At 59.1% G+C, this 25,779-nt stretch overlaps 1 protein-coding gene across 2 annotated transcripts; it reads left to right on the forward strand.

Annotated features, from left to right (window-relative positions):
• The first annotated feature begins 950 nt into the window (after positions 1-950).
• On the forward strand, positions 951-24,498 carry RNF212 (ring finger protein 212). 2 transcript variants are annotated; one of them, XM_043448555.1, is made up of 12 exons: positions 951-1,080; positions 3,409-3,470; positions 5,624-5,698; positions 9,605-9,661; positions 10,373-10,431; positions 11,089-11,141; positions 11,234-11,294; positions 12,189-12,234; positions 13,660-13,723; positions 22,710-22,779; positions 23,929-24,046; positions 24,132-24,498. In XM_043448555.1, the coding sequence occupies exons 1-12, from the start codon at positions 972-974 to the stop codon at positions 24,210-24,212; spliced, it is 855 nt and encodes a 284-aa protein (XP_043304490.1). In that variant the 5' UTR covers positions 951-971; the 3' UTR covers positions 24,213-24,498. The 2 variants fall into 2 exon arrangements, with proteins under 2 accessions (XP_043304490.1, XP_043304491.1); XM_043448556.1 differs by lacking the exon at positions 5,624-5,698.
• Positions 24,499-25,779: the final 1,281 nt, after the last annotated feature.

A 25,779-nucleotide genomic window follows, 5' to 3' on the forward strand; every position in this document is an offset into this window, starting at 1 on the left:
TAATCTTGGTTCCCCAACTGGGCACAGAACCCACATCACCTGCACTGGAAGCCCAGTCTCAACCACTAGATGCTCAGGAAAATCCTTCTCTAAATTCTAATTACAAGGTCATTAGAAGCTACAAAAAATAGAACAGTCCTTTCCACCAGCTCCTCTATATCTTTGTAAATAGAAAACAATCTTCTCTAGGTCAAGACTTTTCATATACCCACGCCAGAGGCAAGCAAGGCCCTGGCTCGCCTGGCCCAGCTTTGCCATGTGACCTGGTCAGCTGGTCCTGGGCCCTAGTCACACCCCACCCTGATCCACCAAGCCCTCCTGGCGCCCCGCCCTGGCCCAACGATCTCCTAGAACCCCACCCCAAGGTGTCCCCCCACCCCACCTCCTGTTCCTCTGACCCCACTGGTCCGTCGTGGCCCAGGGCCCCTTCCCCTCCCACCTCCAGTCTGCGGCCCTCAAGTCCCCTCACCTTTCCCACCGCCACCACAGCACAAGGGCCTCCTGGCCGGTCAGCTCAGCGCAGCGCGCTCAAGGCCGGCACACGTCACGTCTCCCTGTGGCCGGCTCCACCCTTCGCCCAGGCACTGCCTCCTGTGAGGGTCCCTGAGACTGGCGGCTTCGGCGCACCCACCTCGGCACCGCCCGGGGGTCCACATGGCTCCCGGAGTACCACGCGCTGCCCTCAGGAGGGTCACTGGGGATTGCAGCGCTGGAGTGAGTGGGGCCGGGTCCTCACCTGCACGTTCCTCCTCCCTGACGTCCCGCGGAGACAACCCACAGACGGCAAAGTGTAATCCTCACCCTGTCCCTTCCTGCCTTGGTACCTTCCGGGGCGCGTTTTGGCGGGAGCAGCGCCACTCTGGCGCGCAGGCGCGGAGTCACACCCTTGGGCCAGGCGCAGATCCCGCGCCCAGGTCTCGCGTTGCTCTCGCGCGGCTCTCGCGCGGCGGCGGCACGACCCTGGGTCAGACATGGCCAGCTGGGTGTTCTGTAACCGCTGCTTCCAGCCGCCCCAGGCGACGTCGTGCTTCAGCCTGACCAACTGTGGCCACGTGTACTGTGACGTCTGCCTGCGCAAAGGTCAGGGCGGGGCGGGCAGCGCTGGCCGGCAGCCGGGCCCCTTGGCGGTGGCCACACAAGGAGGAGGCTCCCTGAGGCGAGCTGGAGGGCCTTCGGAACTGGGCTTCTTGGGGGAGGGCTGGCGGCACCAGGGCCAGGGCGCCGGCCGAGAGGCCCCGGGCTCGCGTCTCGTGGACGCCTCTGGGCTGGCGCAGCGGGGCCGCCGGCACAGTGGGCAGCGCAGGGCCCTGCACCTCGGCCCCACCTGGCCCTTGGAGCCCGACACGGGCGTGGGGCGGGAAGCGGGGAGGCGGGTGCAGAACGGTCCCCAGAGGAGGCGGTGCGTGTGAGGGCCTGAAGCAAGGGGAGGGGAACCCAGGGCTGCCTGCGGGCTGCGAGGTGATCCGACCCCCACCCCAGGACCTGCGAGCCCCGCACCCGCGCCTGTGGCCCCACCTTGACAGACATTCTTGACAGACATTGACCTAGAGAGCTCAGGCAGGAAAAAAGCCTAAATGAAAACGCAGTGAGTTCTCACAGTAACTGACCTGTGATACCAGCTCACGGATGAAGAATCAGAACATCACTGCCCACCCCCCAGACCCTCTGAAGGAAATGGCACCCATCACCTTGGGCAGCCGTGAGCAGGGGGTCCAGCCAGTGCCAGGCTCACCCCACACTCCGCCCCGCGCGGGCCCGTGTCTGGGCCTCTCCCTTCAGGACCCTCGGTGCACGCTTGCCCCTCGCGTCCCTTCCCCACCACACCTGCTCCGGCCTGGCATGTTTCCCAGCTCACCACTGACCCTCGGGCTCCTCCAGGCTCTGTCTTTGTGGTACCACAGGCGTGCTAGTGCTGGGCTCGCAGGTTCTGGGGTTGGGGCGGCAGAGGCGTGTGCCCAGGTGGGCTGGCTGAGTCTGGATCCTGGCAGCCGGAGGACGCAGGATGGGGGCAGGGGAGGCAGCACTCTGGGAGGAAGCGGAGCCTAGCACAGGGAGACGTGTCCAAGCAGGACAGCCGCCAGGGCTGGACAGAAGCAGGGCCCGTGTTGGGCAGACTTGAGTCTGGGCGGCAGCTGGCCGGATTGGGGGTGGGGCCCCCCTGGCCATCCAGAATACCGGGGGAGACAGCAGGTTTGAGCTGAGGCTCAGGACCTCACGTTTGGAACAGAGGTGCCGGGGCCAGCCGTGCAGGGAGGCAGCAAAGGGTTGTGAGCACACAAGGGTCTGGTGGTCCAGACCGGAGTGCAGTGGGGAGGGGACTGGAGGGGCTGGAGAGGGGAGGGCGGGAGGCAGGAGACACACAAGCCTGTTCTCACCTGGGACAGAGCGTTTCCTAAAGAAGCTGGGTGAGGGCAGGAGGAGGCTGGGGCGGGGAGAGACCAAAATGTCAAACCAGGCCTCCCAGGCAGTCAGGGCACCGGCCTGAGGACTACCTGCCTAAGTGCACTGCGGAGAGGAGAGGGGGGCTGCCTGGGTGCTGGGAGGAGAGAGGGAGGGCTGGGGCGGAGCTTAGGGGGTCTGTGGGAGGGCAGGCGCCCTCTTGGAGGCAGTGGGTGGGAGAGGAGGTGAGCCCTCCCTTGAAAGACTAGGCCTGGGGTGGGGAAGGGGAGGCGACCCCCCAAGACACAGGAAGGGGGCCAAGCCCATCAGCTCTGGTGTGGGCAAGGGGAGAGAGGCAGGCCTCATGGGGCCTCTTTCTCAGGCGATGACTGTGGAGGGGACAACCCTGGGATTGGGCCATTGACGCTGCCTAGGAGGACCTGGGGCAGCCGGGTGTGGACGCCTGGCCTCTGAGCTGCCTTGTGGAGAAAACGAGATCAGAGGCTGTGAGGACCGGGCAGGGCCAGAGAGGAGCTGGAAGCGAGGGGGTTGAGGAGGGGGAGGCTTGCGGGACCCAGGGCCAGGCGGTGGAGGAGGGGCGGGTGGGAGGAGGTGGAGCACAGCCCCTCAGCTGCCTGGCCCTCGCAGGAGCCCTGCTGCCAAGGCCAAGCGGCAGAGCAAAACCCTGGAGCTGTCAGGTGCGGGGGAGGAGCTTTCATTTTGTAGTGTTTAAAATTTTCAGCTAAGTTATCCCCATTTTATTTCTATAAAATATGCTTGGAAATAATCTGGGCTGATCTAAGTTTAAGAGGTGTTGATCTGTATGGCCACTGTTTTGGAGCATATTTGGATAACAAGAAAAAATGGATTGTTACTGTGTAAGTCTTTACCGCTATGTGCATGCCCCCAGGCTTGTCCACGGTAAGTGCTATAATCCTGTATACTTTTACAAGTACTGTAATTTAAGGTCTGCATTTATATATGTTTAAAAGCACTGTTCACTGTAATAAAGTGCGCTTTCTTTTGTAGGTAAAAGGGATGAATGCTTGATTTGTAAAGTTGCATGTCGTACAATTCTACTTTCAAAACATGTAAGTAGAAGTCTGTAGTATGTTAATGTTAATCAGTGATTTTTTTTTTAAGTGTGATGTTCAATTTTTACTTTGATTTGCTTGGTGTGCTAGGAGATCATGCAGACTTTCTGTATAAAGTCCACTAGTGGTCCTGAATACCTCACACAGCTGTCCCCTCACCAGAGCCTGAGTGCTGCTTGAGGACAGGCGTGGGGCGCTGGCTCCTGCCGCTCCTCACGGTGGTGAGGTTGGTCTCCCTGGGGTCCATTCTAGTTAAGAGGGTCAAGGGAGTAAAGTTGATCCATTCAAGTTTAGGTCCCAAGATGTATATTTGATCTGATGTTTAATCTGTAAAAGTTCTTTTTCTGATTACACACATAAAATTACCTCAAACTTCAAACATAACAGAAAACCATAACAGAATGTGAAAGTCCCCAACTCCTGTTTCCCAAGGAGAACAACCAGGAGTGTGGGCCCTGCTCTGGGTGTCGGTGGGATTTTAACAAAGTGGTATTTCCCAGTTGACACTACATGTTCTAAAGTGTACACACCCACATTCTCTAAAAATGACTTCCTGGTGTGATAGGAAAAAACCTTTGGGTTTTTTCAGTTTTTTACTATTTCAGTCTTAAAATGAATATTTTTTTTTTACCATAGTTCTACATACTTGTAAGACTATTTCTGGAGCATAAATTCCTAGAAGTGGGGAAAAGTGAGGCCTGGTGGTGTGGGAGGGTAGGGTGGTGGTGCAAAATGTCTTCCTAACCATCACAAATGAAAAGAGAGACAGAGAGGCATTGAGAACCCAAGTCTGACTGATTCCCAAGCCAGCCAGGGTTCTCGACCACCACTTTGTCTTCAGAATAGAAAGAGTGCATCACTTCATTAAACCTCCTCCACCTAGCGCTTCTCAAATGCGTTTGTGACAGAACTCTTTTTCAAGGAACGCATATTAATATCCCACAGTCCACACTTGGAGGAACTGTTCTCCCATAATAAGCTTCTAGGGAGTAACCAGCGTGTCTTAGTGTGAGCCCAGCTCTGGAATTTGGCAGACCCAGAGCAGATTCTCGTCCTAGCTGTGGGCTCCTGGAAAGGTCCCTTTCCCATCTGCTCTGGGGCCCTCATTGCATTGTTGAAAAGATTAAATGAAATGACACTCAGAATTTTACTATTAATATTTCCTCCTTCGTGCGTAGGAAGTGCAGGCCCCTTCTGTGCTGTTGGGGCTCCCCATCCCTGTTTCCCCTCAGGGAAGCCCTGGGCCCTGGCAGGTCAGCACCGACACCCTCGCCTCCCCCAGGGCCCGGGAAGGTCTCCTTGTGGGGCCTGGTCCTTAGTGGGCATCAGTCCGGTCTTCATCACTGGGGTCCTTGCTGCTGTGTGTAGGGCTCACCCGGGCCCTTGGAGGTGGGGGCAGGCTTCTGTCCTGTTTCCTTTGAAGTACGGGGCGCAGGGCGTCGGGTGCTGTCCAGGGTCTCGGGTGGAGATCTGAGTGTGGGGCTTGCGTGTACTTGGAGCGCCTGCAGCAGGCCTGCTGCCCTGCCAGTGCCCTTCCCAGCCCCTGCTCTGAGCGGAGTCTGGGGCTGTTTCCCCTGTAGCTGCCCCCACCCGCAAAGCAGCTGCCCCCTCCCCGCCACAAGGTCCTCCAGCAGCTCCTGGGGCCCTGGCCCTTCAAGTGTTTCCTGGTTTCTTCTGCGGACCTCTTTCCCTGTGTGCAGCGTGACTCACTTCAGCGGGGATGGGCCCATGTGTGTCCTTGTCCATGCCCTCTATGCCTGTGGTGCTGACGAGGGGAGAGGAGAGGCAGGCGTGCCTGCAGGAGGCGTGCCGGTGGGCAGGTGCCGGTTCATAAACCCTCTTTTGTCACGTTTACGCTGAAGTAACTCAACACAAACTTGTGAGAGTTAGAGGTTGTGCCCATTGCTCTTCCTGCTTCTGATTCCACTGTTTGCTTTGTACCCGGCTGCCCCAACCCTGGCAGCTGCCCGAAACTCCTCAGCGCCACCCTTGGTCCCTAAGAGGTGGTGCTGCCCCTCTCCTGCACCAGGGTGTCCTCGGTGGCCCCTGGAAGCCGCTGCGATGGCGTCCTGGCTGGGTCTCGGCCCTGAAGCGCACGGACCTCCAGGCCCTGGAGGCAGCATTGGCAGAAGCAGCCTTTTCTCTTTCAGACGGACTCCGACATCCAGGCGCTCTTCATGGGCATAGACAGTCTGTGCAGGAAGTATGCCAAGGAGACCTCCCAGGTGTGTCCCCAGGCCCTGGAGGTGGGTTGGGAGCCCAGTCCATGTCCGCCCCCACTGTGGAAGGCCGGGCACTGCTCCCATGTCTGCGGGTGTGAGACAGCGGCTGCTCGATCAAGACGCCCACGCTGCCTCAGGGTTTGAGGGCTGGGCCGCAGCTCTGGGTCTGGAAGGTGGGCCTGAGGCGTCCAGACACTGGGCAGCGGGCTGAGACTTGACAAAGTGTCTCCTGATGCCCTCTCTTGACACTCTCTCCTACCTCCTTGTGACTGCGCATCCTCTCCTGACCCCTAGTGCCTGTGCATCCTCTCCTGACCCTCCTTGTGCCTGCACGTCCTCTCCTGACCCTTCTCATGCCTGCGCGTCCTCTCCTGACCCTTCTCATGCCTGCGCGTCCTCTCCTTACCTTCCTTGTGACTGCGCATCCTCTCCTGACCCCTAGTGTCTGCGCGTCCTCTCCTGACCCCTCCTCGTGCCTGCGCGTCCTCTCCTGACCCCTCCTCGTGCCTGCGCGTCCTCCTCTCCTGACCCCTCCTCGTGCCTGCGCGTCCTCTCCTGACCCCTCCTCGTGCCTGCACGTCCTCTTCTGACCCCTCCTTGTGCCTGTGCATCCTCTCCTTACCCCCTCATGCCTGCACGTCATCTCTTTGCTTCTTGCACACTTGCTCCATCCCCAGCCTTAATGCTGGGCGTTCCTCACTAGATGTCATTGGACAGCACTCCCCTGGGCTGTCTTTCTGTTAAAGGTGCAGACCCCGCATTGGCCGCCTGCCACTTGCCCTTGGGGTAAGGCCGAGTAGGGCAGCAGCAGGGGCCGACTGTGGCTGAGGCCCGTCCTGGGCACTGCTGCTCGCAGGACCATGGGCTTGTGGGCCTGGAGACCATGGTCAGCCAGCTTGGGGGACTGTCCCCTCCCCGGGAGGCCGCTCTCCGGCTCTGCCGAGAGCACCAGCCGGACCAGGGCTGACCCCTCATGCCGGGGTGGCCAGGGGCCCAGGGAGGCCCTGGGACTCAGTGTCAGTGCGATGTGTGCGCTGGGCAGGGCTGCTTCTGTCGCCTCAGTCAAAGTGGAGGACCTCTCTCGGGCCAGGCCCCAGGGCCAGAGCTGCCCCTGGTGGTGATCTTTGGGAGGTCTGCGGGAGCCCTGCGCCTGGAGTGGTCTCTCCAGGGACGGCCCAGCACAGAGCCTGGGGCCCCGGGGGAGGCCGAGTGGCCGCCCCTCCACCTCCGGCCACACGTGCGCCCACCAGGCGTGGTCAGGCAGCTGGTGGTGGTCAAGTGCCCGCCTCGTGCCAAGTGGCCCACAGCAGGGAGCAGGGCAGCTCGCTGTGGATGCTGGCATGCGGAGTTTGCTGTGACTCTCAGTGCACTTAATGAGCATCTTTAATTTCTCACTGCGTTAGTTTCTCACAGGGCAGTCGTTTGTAGGTAAAACCCGTGGAACGGTCTCTGTGGGGCCCTCCGTGACTCTAAGAGAGTGAAGCCAGCCAGGACCGAGGCTGCGGGCGCCTGTGCGGGGCCTGGGCTTGCCTGAGTGGTGGCAGCACCACCGGTTCCTGCTGAGCTGACTGAGATCCTCCCCGAACCCTCCCCACCTCTGACGCGCTCACCCGCCAGCCTCTCCCCGTGACGCAGAGAAGGGACCCAGGGTGCTGGGCTGGGCAGAGTCTCCTGACCCCTCGGCACAGACGCCCTCGGCCTGTGCTGCTCCCAGACCATAACCCGACCCAAGGACTCGCGTCTTTCCTCCAGCCCAGTCCTCCCACTGTCCTGGGCTCCAGGGCGGCGTGGCCGCGGTCAGCTCCTCCTCGGCCTCTGCGGAGACCCAGGGTTGGCTGCTGTCAGGCACGGCCTGCAGACTTTGTGCGAGTGTCATCAAGTCTCACCTCTGTCTCGCTCTAGCTGGGGACTTGAGCCCTTTTTCGTTTTGTTGCTGTCGGTCAGGCCAACACTGAACCCAGAGGCTGGCCAGGTGGCGTGTGGCTGCGCCCGAGCACACACGGAGCCCTTGCCCTCAGGGGGGCTGCCCCCACCTGCTGCTCAGGGACCACCCCCTCCCCGGCCTTTGGCCCACAGTCAGCCTTGCCCATGGCCCTGGTCCTGCTGTGGCCTCACCTGTCCTGCTGCGTCTGAATCATGGAGCCCTGCATGCTTGTCCTACCAAGGTTCTCCTTGGAAGTGGCCTGTCCACGGGCCTTGCTGGGCCCAGTGCCTCAGAGGTGGGGTTCCCTGTGACTGGCTCCCAGATGCTGCTGAGCAGGAGCCCGGGGCCTCGCCCAGAGGCGGTGCTGCTCCTCAGTTTGGGCCCTGCCCCAAGGCATGCGTTCGGGGGTCAGCTTCGGACATCGGTCTCTCTTGCCCTGAGCGTGGGACCCTCGGAGGAGTGAGCTGAGAGAGGTGACTGTCACCTTGTTTTGCTTCAGTGATGGGAAGGCAACTTTAGACCTGTTCAGACGTCTCCGGGGGGCACGGCTCTCACCTCTGGTCCTGCCCAGGGGAGGTAGAGGGAGGGGCAGGATCAGTCCCGGCTGATGAGTGAGGACTGGGCATCTGCCTGCGAGGGCCCAGCGGGGGCAGCCGGGAGTGAAGGCCGTCAGTGTGATCCGGAGCCTTCCTGGGATGGGGCCTCAGGAGCTGTGAGGACTCCTGCAGGGGCGGCCCTGGGTGCCCTCACATCATCCCCTCCACAGGCAGGCGTGCTGGGCAGAGCCTGTGTCCACTGACCCTCCTGTGGGTGGAGATGCACATCCGTTGTCCCGTGGGGCGAGGCCCTGACAGCGAGGGCTCTGAACCCCTCTGATGAGCCAGCAGCCAGGCTGGCAGGGGCTCTGGGAGGGTGTTTGCCCTCCGCCTGTGGTTCCCCCACCCCCCGCCCTGAGACGGCCAGCCTCCTTTGCATAGAAGGACTTCTTCCCTCCATCTGGACCAGACCAGTGAGCCCTGGGAGCATGCCCTGCCGTCTGCATGCCTGGGGGCAGGGAGTGACTGGGGGAGTATTTACATGATACAGGCCTCAACCAGCTTAGTACCGTCTCTGCTGTCTCTCAGCTGTGCACAGGTGACAAGAATTAGGCCTAAACAGTTCAGTTCAGTGTTTCAGGAGGGTGAGTGTCATCTGAAAACCCCAAGGTTTGAGAATAGCTCTCTCTGGGGCCTTCCCTGGTGGTCCAGTGGCTAAGACTCTGTGATCCCAGTGCAAGGGCCCGGGTTCGATCCCTGGTCAGGGAACTAGATCCCATGTGCTGTCACTGCAGATTCTGCATCCTGTAAAGAAGATGGAAAACCTTGCGTGCCACAACCAGGACTCGGCACAGCCAGATAAATACGTAAACGAACAGCTCTCCCTTCCCAGAAGTGAGTCAGTCATTCTCCTGTAACGTCCGTCAGCACCTCCAGGAACAGTCCAGGCTCTGCTCCATAGACATGGAGGTTGGGGCTCATAATTGGAGACCAAGGATGGTGCTGGTTTCGGGCACTGCTGGCCTTGACCGGCTAGTAAACATCACTGGGCTCCCAGAGCAGTGTGGCCCTGCCAGCCTGCCTGGTGGTGTCCCCGCCCAGCGAAGTCCCGGTGGGGGTCTCCTGAGATCCAGCGGCTGCTCCCTGAGGGATAGCACGTGGTGATTGTCCCATGTGGGTCGTGTCCTGTCCTGTGTCCTGAGTGCCCCTGGAGCCACGTGGAAGGGGGCAGAGTAGCCGTCGTGCCCACGTGGTCTTCACGTGAAACCCGTGGTGCTCAGCACCTCTGGGTGGAGCTCACCTGGCCAGGGCTGTCCACTGAGCCCGGGGCCTGCCCGTGTTTGCTCTGGCTGCTGGGCAGCAGCGGGGCCATGCCTGGGGAGGAGCCAGCGGCTTCGGGAAGCCCCCGGCCTCAGCCTCTGCAGCAACTGACATGTGTTGTCTTCTCAGATCTCAGAATTTCAAGAAAAGCACAGGAGGAGACTGTTAGCCTTCTATGGAGAAAAGGTAACTCCGGTCAGCGGGCCGCAGGGAGCAAGGTGGCTGCATTACCCCCTCTTGGCATGGGCCGCTGGGCGGTGTCTGCCTGCAGATGCTCAGCCCGCTGCACGGTGCCTCTCTGAGGTCAGCCATGCAGCCACCTGGAGACCCAAGTGTGGTCTCACTTCCACTTTGGACATCAGTACAGACCCACAGTCACCCCACGGTCTTTGTGGTACTTCTCCATGAATGTGACCATAAAGTAGCCCTGGCTGATCTTCACAAAAGGAGGTTTAGTACCCATTTGCTTATCCCCAAAGCATCCTCCTCACTTGGTTTTGAAACTCAAAAGAAAGAAAATAAAGCTTTAGTGAAAACAAATGTGGAGCTTCAGCTTGACTTGGGTTGAAGCTTCCTTTTGGGCCGTGTGGGTTGAGAGGAGCAAGGGGCAGTCGTCAAGGGGGCGCTTGGTGGGCGGGGAGGGTGCTGTGCCCAAAGGGTGCCCCATGAGGTGGGGCGGTGCTGGGCTGGGCTTCGCACTTCCTGAAGAGATTCCTGGAGCCCGTTTCCGACACATCTGGTGACCTGGACTTGGTACAAACTCCCACAAAAAGTGCGAGGGCCGTGGCCGCATCACTTGCATTCTGATTCCTGGTTTAAGAACTTGAGGATTCATTTGTTTCTTCTAAACTGTCACCCGGCCTGTGTGGTAATGGGAAGTCATTCGATCGTGTTTAGATTTCTCAGTTGGAGGAGTCCCTCAGGAAGTCGACGCTGCGGGTGGAACAGCTGCAGAGGTGAGTCTTGGGGGCGTACGGTGGGGAGAGGGCACGTGGCGGGTGGGAAGGCTCACAGCACTTTGTTTCCCGGGCCTGGTGTCTCCAGGTTCAAGTCTGCCTGTTTTCCTTGGTCTCTAGGTGGGGTGTTTCTGGGGCAGTGGTTTCTGGGCCAGGCCCCCTCTCTGGCCGCTCCACTCCGCTTGCACTGGTGTGGCTTGCGGTCTCCCTCCAGGGGGAACCCTGCAGCTAGCACCCTCGCCCCAGATCACGCGTACCCGGGTTTCCCCACCCTGCCCTGGTGGTGTCTCTGCCTCTGGCTCTGTCTCGGGGACCGTGGATGCTTGTCCACCCCACACAGCCGCACCGGACTTGTTTCACGAGGTCACCTGGAAGTAGGCACAAGTGCCCTTTGGGAGCTGGGCCCAGCAGCCGGTCCTGCTCAGCAGGCTTCGAGGGAGTGCCCACTGTGTTCTTGGCGCTGCCTGCTGTGGGTTCTGGGGACTCAGGGGAGCCCCTCTGGGGTGGACCAGGCCTGTGCAGGTTCCCGAGGTGAGGAGGGGCCAAGGCGTGTCATGGAGAAATGGGTCGTTTCTGTTTTCCTTACTTCAGGTTGGAAGGTATTATCTGGATGTAAATGTTTGCAACTCAATTAATGCCTTTTCTCCATTTGTTTAGGGTGAGGTCGTCACAACAAGCAGTTTTCAGCACAGTAAAAACTCCAGCTTCAAGTAAGTGAAGTGATGCCTGGAAGGGGGTGGGGGGCGCAGGTGCTGGGTGTGCCTGTAACTCCAGCACAGCGGTCTGTGCTCTCTCATCACAGCGCCTTCAGCAAGGCCAAACGGACCTCTGTTCCAGTCCCGTGACTCATCAGCCTCTGAAAGGTCTGTGCCCTTAGCCCCCGCCCCCAGCGCAGGCCCTGAGCAGAGGCACCCCCCCCACCTCTGCTGCTTGCCCCTTACTCCCATCCCCAACCAGAGGGGTCGGTGGGGTGGCCACGTGACCAGGCTGGGCCCTTCCTTTGACTGAGATGAGAGGGGTGGGCCGGTGGCAGCCTCTGGAGCCTAGACCCCCGGTGGAGTGTCTTTCTTGGAAGGCTGCAGTTGGGCCCGTGGGCAGCAAGGCTGATGGGGGTGCTCTGGCCGTGCCCGGCAGGCCACACCCCTGCCCCAGCTCTTCAGAAAGTAGGAGGCAAGGCCCTCCTCCCAGCTGCTCCGTGCACCTGCGAGAAGTCCTGGCCCCGTCCCCACCAGCCTGGAGCAGGTTAACTAGGGAGCTCATGTGGACGAGCCCTGCATGTGTAAACCACGTGGGCCAGGCGGTAGGGTGGACAGAGGTGGGGTCCCGCCCTGGACGTCCGGCAGGAGGTGGAGGAGCCCAGTGACAGCGCAGGTGGCGAGGAGGAGCTGAGAGGGGACCTTCCAGGGCGGATGGGGGGCAGGAGACGGGAGGCCCGTTCCAGCCACACGTCGGGCACGTCTGTGTCCGTGGGCAGGTGTGTCTGCCTTACGGGCCTTGCTGGCCTTGCCGGGGCTGTGATCACTGCGCTGTGGGAGTGCTGAGCAGCCATAGGGAGGGGGCCTGCAGGGCCTCGTGTGTGCATGTTTGCATGTGTGCGTGCACGCGCGCGTGTGTGTATGCGTGTGCGTGCATGCGCATGTGTGCATGTATGTGTGTGCGTGTGTATGCATGTGTGTGCGTGTGTGTGTGTGCGTGCATGCGTGTTTCTGTTACTTCAGGGCAGTCAGCCCGTGACCATCTCGCTGCCTGTGTAACAGGGTCGAGTCCATGGAAGTTGACCTCACACCCTCTCCAAGGAGAAAGGTGAGTGCACCGAGATCACACGTGTGGTCCCCGGTGCTTTGCACGGATGGTCTTTCCTGGCGTGGATAGCTGTCCCACAGTGCACACGCAGAGGCGGCTGGTCGCCAGGAGGTTCCGAGGAGAGGCCTTCGGGGGGGAGGCTGGGGTGCGGTCACGGGCGGGGGTGCCCCCTCTCTCACTGGCCCGGTGGCCTCGTGACGCCTCAGTTCCTGGTGCTGCTGTACTCACGCCCCCTCCAGCCTGGGCAGCAGCAGTGCCCACTGGATGCCCTGCGCCTGTGAAGTCTTCCTGTGTACTGTCACAGACCCTCCTGCAAACAGAAGGCTCAGGCCTGTGAGGAGAGACGACACTCAGATTCTGCCTGACAGGAGTGATTTTGTCCCCACGCTGTGACTGACTTCTCAGAGCTGGCCTCTGCTGGGCACGGGGCACCAAGTGTAGGATAGGCTGGAGGTGGGGGGAGGAGCAGGGGGCCAGAGAGGGCCCAGGACGGGGGCCAAGCCGGAGGGGCTCTGAGCACAGTGGCCAAGGGAAGGCTGTGAGGTGGGGCCTGCTCACACCCAGCCACGCCGCCTCGGCGGGAAGCGAGTGTCGTGCGGAGTCAGCCCGGCCGTCCCCGCAGGCTCCGCAAGGTGTCAGCCTGCGCTGGGTGGTCAGGGGCTGGAGCCCAGAGGCGGGGAGCTGCTCCCATGGGTGGACACCGGGTTGCTGGGCAGCGCAACCCCACTTGCAGAGTGTTGGGGGTCCCTCTGAGGCTGTCATCTTGCCAGCAGAGGTGAGGCTGGGGTGGAGGTGTCGGCAGAGGGGGCCCTAGACTGAGGCTGCCACAGAGCTGGCGCTCACCGCGTGACGGAAGAGCAAAGGGGCGCTGTGGTGCCAGGCATGGGAGCGGGGCGAGGGCGCAGTGAGGGCACGGGGGGTGGTGGCCGGCGGGCAGCAGCAGTAGTGCCAGGCCCAGGCTCCTGGCCCCCACGGGGCGTGTGCCCCCTACCAGGCCCCACCGCGCAGTTAGCGGAGGGCTCGGGGCAGCGGGGTGGGGTGGGGCCCCGCCTGGCATGTGCACATGCGGAGTGGGCCTGCCCTTGCTGCCGCCACCCAGCATCTGTCAGCATCTGTATTTCGAGGAGATGAGACGCTCCCAAAGTGCGGATTACTCAGGATTTTCGAACTCCTCATGTCAGCCAAGAACTTCGTTTACTTTTCCTCTTATGAGATCCTTAAAGTCACCAGTGGAGCCTTCATTCACTCACCACCTGGGCCCCTGGGGCAGCAGGCGCGAAGCCACCAGCGGCCGTGTTCCTGCACACAACACCAACAGTGTATCAGACAGATGCAACTGAGGATCTGTGTTCTTAGCAAACAGGGACAGTCTCTGCTCCTGAGCCAGTCTGGAGCATCAGCGGTCGTTCTCTCTTTACGATGCAGCCTGAGGTCACCGCTGGCCCACCGAGGATCTCCCTGCTCAGCCCACCTCGGGATGGACGCATGGGTAAGTGGAGACGCCTCGCCTCGCCCAGACTGCACGCGCTGCAGGGCCTACCCTTCCCCCAAAGTGGGCCACTCCTGCAGGTCCACCTGAGGCAATGCAGGGGCCGCTGGCCCTGGTGTCCTGTCCTGTCTCCGGGCTGTGCACAGAAATCCTAGTGCCGCTGTGACTCCCGGCTGCTGCTGGCATGGCCGCTGGGTGAGCACCCGGCCCTTCCCTGGGTCAGCTTGAGCGCCAGGCTCAGGCTCACGCTGTCCCCGCCCCCGAGTCCCTCCCGGAAGTTGCCTCGGCAGCGTCATCATGGAAACACACATGCGTGAGCCGCGTGCTGACTCCTCTCCACCCTCAGCGCCTTGGCTTTCTCTCACCGCTGCTGCCGCGTCTCTGCCCTTGGCTTCCTGTCCTCTCTCGCTGAGGCCAAGGTCCTGAGCGTCACCCCTGAGGTGTAGGTGTTCTGCGCCACCTCGTCCAGGGCCTGTTGGTGCCGCCCTGGCATTTGAGCACCTGGTTGGGGCTTGATTTCCTTCTGCCCAGCCTCAGATGGAAACCATGGGTGCAGGTCAGGCATGCGCCTTCCTCTCTCCCTGCCCTTGCTCTCCTGGGATCTCAGGCCGTCAGTCGCTCCCGGGCGCTTCCTCGCCTCCTGCCCACCTCCATCCTCCTGTGCAGCTGGCGTGCCCACCAGGCAGGGCTCCAGCCGCTTGCCCCGTGGACGCAGCACCTCTCAGCCCCTGTGAAACCTGCGCTCCCTCGTCCTCAGGCACCGCCTGCTTCCTGCTGGCCCATCCCATTGGTGATGGAGGCGGCCTTCCTCCTGGGCACTGGGCCTTCCGGGCCCCCACCTTGGCACGGCCTTGCAGGGGTCGGTCTCATACCAGTGTCTGCAGGCCCAAGGCCCCGAACCCGCTGCTAGGAGCACCTTCCCCTTAGGAGCCTGGGGTCTGGTGGGTGGTGACCGCAGTACCCCTGCTATCCAGCAGGACCTTGTTGCCTCTCCGTTCTGTCAGTATCTTGTAAGAGCCCATAATGGAAAAGGATAGATAAATGTGTGACTGAAACACATAGCTGTACGCTTACAACTAGACAACGTTGAGAGTAAACTGTGCTTCAATTTTTAAAAAGCAGAAAAGGAAAGAACCATTTTAAACCTGGAGGAATGGAAGCAGTTACATTAAAAAGCATTTAGAAGGCAACACAGGCCGGCGGGCGGGGAGCACCGAAGCGCAGAGAGCAGACAGCACGGCGGCAGGAGCGGGCGCGCGCCAGCCCTTCCCATCTCACGCTGAGCGCCGGCCTGCCAGGGGAGACGTGGCCCCACCCCCGAGACGCGTTCCAGCGGCAGTGCAGAGACGGTCAGGGTGAAAGGAGCGACCCCACGCCGGATGACGCCCGAAAAACCGACCAGGAGCGGGGGAGCCTCGCGGTGACAGGACGTGACGCTGACGACGGTGTGCCCACCTGACTGCGCGCAGGTGCCTGGAGCAGAGGCTGACGGGCGGCAGGGCGAACCTAGTGCATTCTGGGCGCGCGCTCCCGCTCAGAGGCAGAAGCAGCAGTGAGGTGGACACGCAGCGTCGGCCTGGAACAGTGTCCGGTGTGAGTGCCCGCTAGGGCAGAGACCTCTGCCTGCTGTGCGCTGTCTGCGGGGGGCCCGCCTCGCGCCTGGAGGTGCACACAGGCTAAGACACAGCACAAGTGCCTCAGCGAGCAGCGGGTCAGGAGCCAGAGCAGCGTCCTTGCCGTAGCAGGCGGCTGTGCGCCCAGAGGGCAGGGGCTCTTCTGCACAGTTCAGGTCCATTTATCAGACACCCCACACAGACGCCCCCCAAGCATATGGGGCCAAAACCACAGAATTTTAAAAGTAATCATTCCTTCAGCACTTACTTGGACATTCACTGTTAGTAATTGATGCAACTACTAGACAAGCGATAGTAAGGTAAGTGACCCCTTACCTGATGAGCACTGTGCCCCCAGCAGTGGTGGGGGAGCGAGGGAGGCTTTCCAAGGTCAGGTGAAACGTTCTGTGGAGAGGACATTGCAGTGGGGTGTGAGACAGGCCCTGACACTTGGGAAGGACAGTTTACACGGAGGGTATTTTGGGGCCAAAGTGGAATTAAGTTGGAATCAGCAACAGGAAAAAATCTGGGACTAAAACAAATATTTGAAAATTAACACAATTATAAGTACCTTATGGATCAAAGGAAAAACACAAAGCCTTTGACTGTGTGGATCACAACAAACTGTGATCCACAGAATCTCTTGAAAATTGTTCAAGAGATGGGAATGCCAGACCACCTTACTTGTCTCCTGAGAAACCTGTATGCAAGTCAAGAAGCAACAGTTAGAACTGGACATAAAACAATGGACTGGTTCAACATTGGGAAAGGAGTACATCAAGGCTGTATATTGTTACCCTGCTTATTTAACTTGTATGCAGAGTACATCATGTGAAATGCCAGGCTGGATGAAGCACAAGCTGAAATCAAGATTGCCAGGAGAAATAGCAATAACCTTAGATATGCCACCCCAATGGCAGAACTATAATGACTATAGAGTGGAAGTGAGAAATAGATTTACAGGACTAGACCTGATAGAGTGCCTGATGAACTATGGATGGAGGTTCGTGACGCTGTACAGGAGACAGGAATCAAGACCATCACCAAGGAAAAGAAATGCAAAAAAGCAAAATGGCTGGCTGAGGAGGCCTTACAAATAGCTGTGAAAAGAAGGGAAGCAAAAAGCAAAGGAGAAAAGGAAAGATATACCCATTTGAATGCAGAGTTCCAAAGAATAGCAAGGAGAGATGAAGCCTTCCTCAGCGATCAGTGCAAAGAAATAGAGGAAAACAGTAGAACGGGAAAGACTAGAGATCTCTTCAAGAAAAGATACTGAGAGAATATTTCATGCAAAGATGGGCTCAATAAAGGACAGAAATGGTAGGGACCTAACAGAAGCAGAAGATATTAAGAAGAGGTGGCAAGAAGACACAGAAGAACTACAAAAAAGATCTTCATGACCCAGATAATCACGATGGTGTGATCACTCACCTAGATCCAGACATCCTGGAATGTGAAGTCAAGTGGGCCTTAGGAAGTATCACTACAAACAAAGCTAGTGGAGGTGATGGAATTCCAGTTGAGCTATTTCAAATCCTGAAAGATGATGCTGTGAAAGTGCTGCACTCAATATGCCAGCAAATTTGGAAAACTCAGCTGTGGCCACAGGACTGGAAAAGGTCAGTTTTCATTCCAATCCCAAAGAAAGGCAATACCAAAGAATGCTCAAACTACCACACAATGGCACTCATCTCACACACTAGTAAAATAATGCTTAAAATTCTCCAAACCACGCTTCAGAAATATGTGAGCCGTGAACTTCCAGATGTTCAAGCTGGTTTTAGAAAAGGCAGAGGAACCAGAGATCAAATTGCCAACATCCACTGGATCATCAAAAAAGCAAAAGAGTTTCAGAAAAACATCTATTTCTGCTTTATTGACTATGCCAAAGCCTTTGACTGTGTGGATCACAATAAACTGTGGAAAATTCTGAAAGAAGTGGGAATACCAGACCACCTGACCTGCCTCTTGAGAAATCTGTATGCAGGTCAGGAAGCAACAGTTAGAACTGGACATGGAACAACAGACTGGTTCCAAATTGGGAAAGGAGTACATCAAGGCTGTATATTGTCACCCTGCTTATTTAAGTTATATGCAGAGTACATCATAAAAAACACTGGGCTGGAGGAAGCACAGGCGGGAATCAAGATTGCCGGGAGAAATGTCAATAATCTCAGATATGCAGATGACACCACGCTTATGGCAGAAAGTGAAGAAGAAAAGTAAGATAATGGCATCTGGGCCCATCACTTATGGCAAATAGATGGGGAAACAGTGGATGACTTCATTTTTCTGGGCTCCAAAATCACTGCAGATGGTGACTGCAGCCATGAAATTAAAAGACGCTTATTCCTTGGAAGGAAAGTTATGACCAACCTAGACAGCATATTGAAAAGCACAGACATTGCTTTGTCAACAAAGGTCCGTCTAGTCAATGCTATGGTTTTTCCAGTGGTCATGTATGGATGTGAGAGTTGGACTGTAAAGAAAGCTGAGTGCCAAAAAATTGATGCTTTTGTACTGTGGTGTTGAGAAGACTCTTGAGAGTCCCTTGAACTGCAAGGAGATCAGTCCTGGGTGTTCATTGGTCAGACTGATGTTGAAGCTGAAACTCCAATACTTTGGTCACCTGATGCGAAGGGCTGTCTCATTTGAAAAGACCCTGATGTTGGGAAAGATTGAAGGCAGGAGGAGAAGGGGACGACAGAGGATGAGATGGTTGGATGGCATCACCGACTCAATGGACATGGGTTTGGGTGGACTCCAGGAGTTGGTGATGGACAGGGAGGCCTGGCATGCTGTGGTTCATGGGGTTGCAAAGAGTCGGACATGACTGAGCAACTGAACTGGACTGAATGGCAAAAAGTGAAGAGAAACTAAAGAGCCTACTGGTGAGGGTGAATGAGGAGAGTGAAAAACCTGGCTTAACTCAACATTCAAAAAACAAAGATCATGGCATCTGGTCCCATTATGTCATGGCAAATAGATGGAAAAGCAATGGAAACAGTGGCAGATTTTATTTTGTTGGGCTTGCAAATTCACTGCAGATGGTAACTACAACCGTGACATAAAAGATGCTCCCCGGAAGGAAAAGGGAAGGTGAAGGTCGCTCAGTCGTGGCCGACTCTTTGCAACCCCATGAATCCATGGAATTCTCCAGTCCAGAATACTGGAGTGGGTAGCCTTTCCCTTCAGGGGGATCTTCCCAACCCAGGGATCAAACCCAGGTCTCCCACATTGCAGGCGGATTCTTGACCAGCTGAGCCATAAGGGAAGCCCAAGAATACTGGAGTGGGCAGCCTGTCCCTTCTCCAGGGGATCTTCCCAACACAGGAATCAAACCAGGGTCTCCTGCATTGCAGGCGGAGTCTTTACCAACTGAGCTATCAGGGAAGCCCCCTTAGAGGAAAAGATATGGCAGACCTAGACAACCTATTAAAAAGCAAGAGACACTACTTTGCTGACAAAGGTCTGTATAGTCAAAGCTATGGTTTTACTAGTAGTCATGTAGAGATGCAGGAGTTGGACCATAAAGAAGGCTGAGCACCCAAGAATCGATGCTTCCAACTGTGGTGTTGGAGAAGACTCTTGAGAGTCCCTTGGACTGCAAGATCAAACCAGTTAATCCTAAAGGAAATCAACCCTGAATATCCACTGGAAGGACTGATGCTGAATCTCCAATACTTTGGTTACCTGATGCAAAGAGCTGACTCATTGGAAAAGACCCTGATGCTGAAGAAGATTGAAGGCAGGAAGAGAAGGAAATGACAGAGGATGAGATGGTTGAATGGTATCACCGATTCAATGGACGTGAATCTGAGCAAACTCTGGGAGATAGTGGAGGACGGGGAAGCCTGGCATGCTGCAGTCCATGGGGTCACAAAGAGTTGGACACGACTTAGTGACTGAACAACAAGTGCAGTGCATTTCCACATGAATCCTAAGATCCACTGATCAGATTCTACCTGAGCTCATGGTTTGGGGGGTTGCCCTCTCAATGAGACCTGACAGATCTGTCCACTTACTGGTTCCTAAGTGACCTGAAGAATTGTCATTTTCAGCATACGAGTCTTATGCTTTTTTCGTAAACTGGAACCTTAGGAGTGAGTTATTTGATAGTGGAATTTTCCTCATTGAATTTCGGATTGGGTACAGTATGCGCGAGGCATCTTTCTGTCCTTTGCTCTCACCCGTTTGCATCTTTGGACCTAAAGTGTGTGTCCCATGGACACGCATGGTTGGGTGATACTCATGATCTCCACGTCTGGGTAGAGCGTTCAGTCCACTGGGTCAGCACAGCTGTTAACGGGTTTGGCCTGTATGTCTGCCTCTGTGCTGTGTTCTATCTGCCATGTGGGGTTCCGTGTTTATCCAAATCTCCTTAGCTGCCTCCTTTTGTGTTCACCACTCTTAGTGCGCCATTTGCTGTGGACTGTGTACCCTCAAAGCTGTGGCTGTGTTTGGAGCTGGGGTTTTCAGGAGGTCAGTGCAGCCTTGAAGGTGGGACCTGATCCCGTTGGATCCGTGTCATCGGGATATGCACACTCAGGAAAAGGTCACGTGAGGACACAGCCTGAAGGCATGTCTGCAGGCGGGACCCCGGATCCAGCCGATCACCAGGACTCAGATCTGCCTGTGCCTTGCTCTGGGACGCCTGCCTCGGGACTCTGGGAAACAGAGATGGACGTGACTGAAGCCGAGCCTGCGGGGGTGGCAAGGAGCCAAGCCGACCGAGGGACACTGTCCCGTGGTTCTCATGCCTGGGGAGCCGTAGCCTCTGTTGCCGCCCAACTGAGTTCTGATCAAGTGGCTTCCCCCGTCTGAGAGGCTCTGTTGACATGGAGCCGTGGGTGACAAGAGCCCGCAGTCCGGCTCTCCTGCTTCCTTTAGAGACGCTTACTGTCTTAGAGGCAGGAGGACTCAGGCCCGCTTCACAGGCATCTGCACCCGCCTTCTACCCCGCGGAGCCGCGTGCCTGTCGGCGGCCACTCTTTCACTGTGGGGCAGCTTGGCCAGCAGTGAGCTCTCCTAGCTTTTGGCCACCTTTGAACAGCATTGTCTTCATTTGAGGGTGAGCTCACTGGGTAGATTCTCAGTTGACTGGCGCCTTGCAGGGTCGTCCTGCTGTCTGGCCACCTTTGAACAACGTTGTCTTCATTTTAGGGTGAGCTCACTGGGTAGATTCTCAGTTGACTGGCGCCTTGCAGGGTTGTCCTGCTGTCTGGCCCCTTGTTTCTGAGCAGGAGTCGCCATCAACCCTGTGCTCGCGTCCCCGCATCCCCGTGTGTGAGGAAACACTCTCCTAGCTGAGGACTCTCTGCCCTTTGCTTATTTTGGAGGACTTTTCAAAATGGTGTGAGTCCTGGGGCCTCACCCCACTCTCCCGGGATGGCCGTGGCTGGTCTGGGTCTGTGTGCGGGCCACAGCGCTGTGCCCTTTCCTCCTCCTCACGTCCCGGGACGCAAAGCCACAGGTTCCCAGCCGCCCTCTCTCGGCCCAGCCGAGGGAGCCCCCTCCCCCACCTGGCGGCAGTGGGTGTCCAAGTGCGGGGCTGTCAGCTGCCTTGGCGATGTCCTGGAATGGTCCATTCTCCTTGCGGATTTCAGCTCCATGGCAGCTGGAAGTCAGTTCTTGGCAAACACCCCTGGAAGAATTGAAGCCGTGGGACCGTGGCTCGATCCCCTTGCCGGTTCCCACCCATGAGCCTGTGCGCGAGGCCAGCCATTCGCCTGCCTCGATCGCCCAGCTGTCAGTGCTCGGGGTCTTGTCCAGAGGACCCCCGTCCTGGTGTCATGGGCACGAGCACCGCACATGTCCAGCAGTGAAGTTCACCCTCTTTACATGTCAACATGGTCTCCATCTGAATTTTTCAAAAGGAAATCTTGCCAAACGCCCTCAATTACCGTGCTTTCCTGAACTGAAACCCGGCCCTGACCTGGGGACGTCCTCGGCTGGTCACTGGCTCCCAGTCGGGCCGCAGCTCCAGCTCTGCAACAGCTCTGTGCCGCCATGCCCTGCCGCCGCCTCGGTTTCATGAGCGCTGGGGTCGCCCCCCTCAGGACAGAGACCTCGACCTCAGGGTCCCTGATTCTCAGGCAGGACCTGAAAGACCACCAACTGAGGGCCTGGCGCCTGTGCTCCTGGGGTCGCACTGCTGCCCACACAGCCCGTGAGTTGTTGACCTCCTAGGGCCTCAGGGTCCTCGGCAGTGTTAATGATAGTTGTCCCCAGAGTCCTGTAAAGCACAGGTGAGAAACTGCTGCTGCTGGCTATCAGGGCTCGAGCGTGTGAGCGCCAAACACAGGATTCTCTCTGGGAGGCCAGCAGGGTGGGAGCTGTGGGCAGGACAGACTCGCAGTCCCCAGGAGCAGGAGGCAGGGCCGCTCGGGAGGCACAGGTGCAGGCCTGGGCCAGAGCCGGGGTGGGGGCTGGCCCTGGAGGGGCGGCGGGGTGCACAGGCCGGCAGGTGGCAAGGCTGCCCCGCTTGTCTTGGCTGAGTGTCGCCGCAGACAGGAGCCAGGTCCGGCCTGGCTGCTCTCATGTCAGAGGCGCACATGGCTCTTGGGCACAGCGGGCCCACCGCTGAGAGCCAGCCCACCTGGGGGGCCATTCCTCCAGGGTCATTGAGGCCCCAGGTTGTCAGACCCTGTAAAGCCCCGAAAATAGCAGGAGTGATGAACACAGCTATTAAGATGGTTCATCCTGGCTCTCAGCCATTCTGGGGGTCTCCCATGGTCACCTGCCATGGGCTGTGTCTTCATAGTCCACACTGCCCCAGGCAAAGAGGCGAGACCCCCGTTGGCCACATAGTTTTGGGAGAGGCACTCGCCCTCTCTGGTCTGGGTTGGTCACTGAAGGGGTACGTGAGGGGACACAAGGGAGCCTCAGCTAAACGCTGGTGTCCCCTCTTTCCTGCTTCCTCCTGTTGCAACTCCAGAACTGAGATGCAGAGGAATTCAGGTATTCAAAAAGAGCAGTGTTTCCATACCTGCCCCCTGGTGTGGCTGAAGCACACCAGGCACCCTTCACATCTTTAACAGAAGCTTCGCACTGGCCGGGAGGGGTCAATGGCAGGAGTCAGAGGGTAAGCCTCTGCGGCTTGGGTGGAGACCACACAGCGGTCCCGGTGCCTGGTGTTGCCGGCGGCGGCCACCCTCCTCAGAGCCAGAAGGGCCTCCCTGCCAGTGGCCTCGGGGTGGCAGGTGTCCAGACGTGGATCGAGAGCCGCCGCACACAGGGGCGTCCTTCCCGAATGGGGCAGCGAGGCGGGGGGCGGTGGCATCAGGCCACCTACTCAGCGAGAAGACAGCAGAGCATGGGGTGTTCTGGGCGGGGGTGGCGATGGGCACAGCCCCCCTGACCTCTCACTGCAGGCAGCATCGCCCATCGCCCTCAGCACCTTGGCCTGATGCCCCGATGCGCCAGCGAGCCCCAGGCGCTCAGGTAGGTCCCACCCTTGGCCCCTGGGGGCACCTGGACCCTGCCCGGCCCGGGCTCTGAGGGAGGCTGTGCCTTGGGCACCGCTTCACGTTCTTGAAGGTGAAAGGTGACATGGGTCACTGTCACGAAAACCGTGGAGGACCATCCTGGCTGCAGGACCCCGGGGGTGGCAGGGTCTCCTGACAGGCAGTGCTGCCCTGAGGGGCTCCAGCTGGACGGACCCCCAGCGCACCCAGCCCGGGACACCTTGCGCAGGGGCAGCTGTGCCAGGCGTGGGCTGCCTCCCCCAGGGGCTCTTCAGCCCTGGGAGCCCAGGCAGTCTCCGCAGACGGCAGACCCTTCCTTCCCTCTCACCCCTCACCCAGCGCCCGTCTCACTTTGCCGTTTGGTACCGTCCAGACCCCTGGCCTTGCCTGCCTGTGACTGACAAAAGCCACCCCCTTGCCCACCTGAACACAGGCTGCAACCCAAACCTCCGTGAGGCCACCTTCATCCCACTCCATGTCAGGGGTCTGCTCCGTGCCCTCTGACCCCCAGACAGCCAGCCCCCTGCTCCGGGCCATCTGCCCTCAGGGAGTTGGTCCCCCTACTCCACGCCTTCTGACCCCCAGGGAACCAGCCCCCCTGCTTCACACCCTCTGACCCCCAGGGAACCAGCCCCCAGCTCCATGCCCTGTGACCCCCAGAAAGCCAGCCCCCTGCTCCACACCCTTTGACCCGCAGCCAGCCAGCCCCCCTGCTCCATGCCTTCTGGCCCCCAGGCAGACAGCCCCCCCACCCCGTTCCGTGCCCTCTGACCTCCAGACAGCCAGCCCATCCCCCGTTCCGTGCCCTCTGACCCCCCAAGGAGCTGCCCCTTGCTCTACGCCCCCTGACTGTAATTTTTCAGCATCAGCACAGAGGACCCTGGGGTCCCATGTGGATGCTCTGGGCCCTAGGAGTGAGCAGCGGTTCTCGGGGCCCTGCCAGGGTCACCACAGTCCGCAGCGGGCCTCCAGTGAGGCTGCCTGCCGAATGCTGTGTGGGGGCTGCTCCCGCTGGACCCATGGCCCCAGGCTGGCCGTGTGCCCTTGGAAACTGACAAGCAGCTGACCCTTGAGTGGCCATGGGGTCAAAGGCACTGGTGATTTTATCTATCAAATTTGCTGCTAGGATCCCGGCCCTGCAGATGCCCTGTGAGTGGCCAAGGCAGAGCCCGGCACCCGCGGCGGGCAGAGGAGCAGCGCCCAGGCAGCCCATCAGCATCTCGGGGCTGATGCAGAGGCATCAGGCGAGTGGGGCCCAGGGAGCAGCCGGAGCGCAGGCCCCGAGAGCCCCTGCAGCCCCTCGCAGTGACCTTGTCTCTCTCCCTGCAGGGCCTGCCAGCCTTGGGGGACTTGTGCACAAGTGAGAGCAGGCTCCTCCCGTCTGGGTGTCCGCGGGGGGCTCATGCATGACAGCAGGCTCACCCCCGTCTGGGTGTCCGTGGCGCCGGCCTGCCTCTTCCTGACAGAGCGACTCAGCCACATGAGTGAATAAATGGTTTTTGGGCTCTCCAGGGCAGCAGTGTGACGTGTCTGCTCTTCATTCTGTAGAACCTTCTTACGGGCAGCCAGCCCCCACCTCCCTGCTGGGGACTGTGACAACCTTCGGGGAGGCGGCAGACTGGTCCAGGCCGGCGGCTGGTGGTGTAGCCTCACGGGTCGGACCCACCCCTGGGCCCCATCACATGCAGCTTGTCTGTCTCCAGCCGTGGGCTTCACGTGTGACCTCCCGCGGGCCAGGTGTGCCCTCCTCACCCCATGCTGCTCGGTACACGTCAGGCTGGAAAGAAAGAACTACGGTCCTCAAGTCGCAGTTAACTGAGACCTGCCAGAGCCCTAGGTCCTCTCACCTGGGTCACGCCCACAGCCGAGCAGGCTGAGAGCAGGCGACCTTCCACCCCCGGGAGCCGAGCAGGGCCGGGCCTCCATGCTGCGGGTGTCAGAAATGCTCCTGAGGGCACAGTTGGCGCCGTGCTTGTCTGCCTGGGTGCGTGCCTGCAGGGTGAGCACGATGCCCCAGATGGGGAGTGTGGGCACCATGCCGGGCAGACGGTCCCAGGGTGGACGGCTCGGCAGCAGGGGCGAGGGGCAAGGGCGGCAGGACCAGAGGAGATGCAGCGGCCGCAGAGGGGCCCTCGTGACGCCGCCTCCAGGCTTCCTGCAGGTGGAGCCCTGGCTCCGTGGGTCTGGGGCCGGGTCCATCCTTGGCCCTGAATTCCCTTTCCGTCACCTCGTCTCCCTTTTCACAGAAAGACCCTGATGCCGTGTTTTTGGCGTTGTTTATCTTTGGTGTTTTTCGCATTGGAGTTTCAGTCCCGTGGGCGTCTAATCAGGATTGTACCTCCTGCCCTCTCTGCTTGGCTGACCACTAACACCAGCACGTCTACTTTCCTTTTTCAGCTCTCTTCACTGGAACGGCAAAATTGAGTACAAATCTGAACGGTAGTGCACACGCTGCCATAGAAAAAGGCAACACAGCCTAGCACCTGAGGCTCCTGTTCAGACCTTCCACCCAGGGGCACACCAACACGAGTCAGCCCAGGCCCGGCAGAGGGTGGGGGTCGTCGTGGGGCTGCGTGAGGGGGCAGGTCACAGCGCCGACTGTCTCGGCCTGCTTTGGGCCCCACATGTCCTGGCAGCTCAGGCCTGCACTGTCCTGCCTGGTGGCCAGCTTCCTAGAGGTGGCCGTGTGCCAGGGCCTGGGTGGGGGAACAGAGAGCCACACTCAACCCAGGCAGGGCCCTCACCCGGCCCTAGACATGGAGTCAGGTGTGACCTTCCCTCTTAGCCCAGGCAGGGCCCTGCCCTGGATGTGGAGTCAGGTGTGACTCACCCCACATGTCACACGAGGACCCCTGCAGCCCAGGTACTGAGTGACCACAGCTTACCCCCCCAGGCCGTTCCGTTTCTGCAGCCTCCACACAGTCGGGCCTTGGGGGTCTGGCTTGGGGCCTGACCCAGCAGGGCCTGGTGTGGACAA

The sequence above is a fragment of the Cervus canadensis genome, chromosome 26, assembly GCF_019320065.1.
Source record: "Cervus canadensis isolate Bull #8, Minnesota chromosome 26, ASM1932006v1, whole genome shotgun sequence".
Classification (NCBI taxonomy): domain Eukaryota; kingdom Metazoa; phylum Chordata; class Mammalia; order Artiodactyla; family Cervidae; genus Cervus; species Cervus canadensis.

Excerpts from the sequence above, each read along its gene's own strand:
- RNF212 (XM_043448555.1), top strand. The coding sequence starts at position 972 with ATGGCCAGCTGGGTGTTCTGTAACCGCTGCTTCCAGCCGCCCCAGGCG. Across the intron at positions 3,471-5,623 it reads CAATTCTACTTTCAAAACAT|ACGGACTCCGACATCCAGGC; the intron begins GTAAGTAGAAGT and ends TTTCTCTTTCAG. Across the intron at positions 10,432-11,088 it reads CGGGTGGAACAGCTGCAGAG|GGTGAGGTCGTCACAACAAG; the intron begins GTGAGTCTTGGG and ends CCATTTGTTTAG.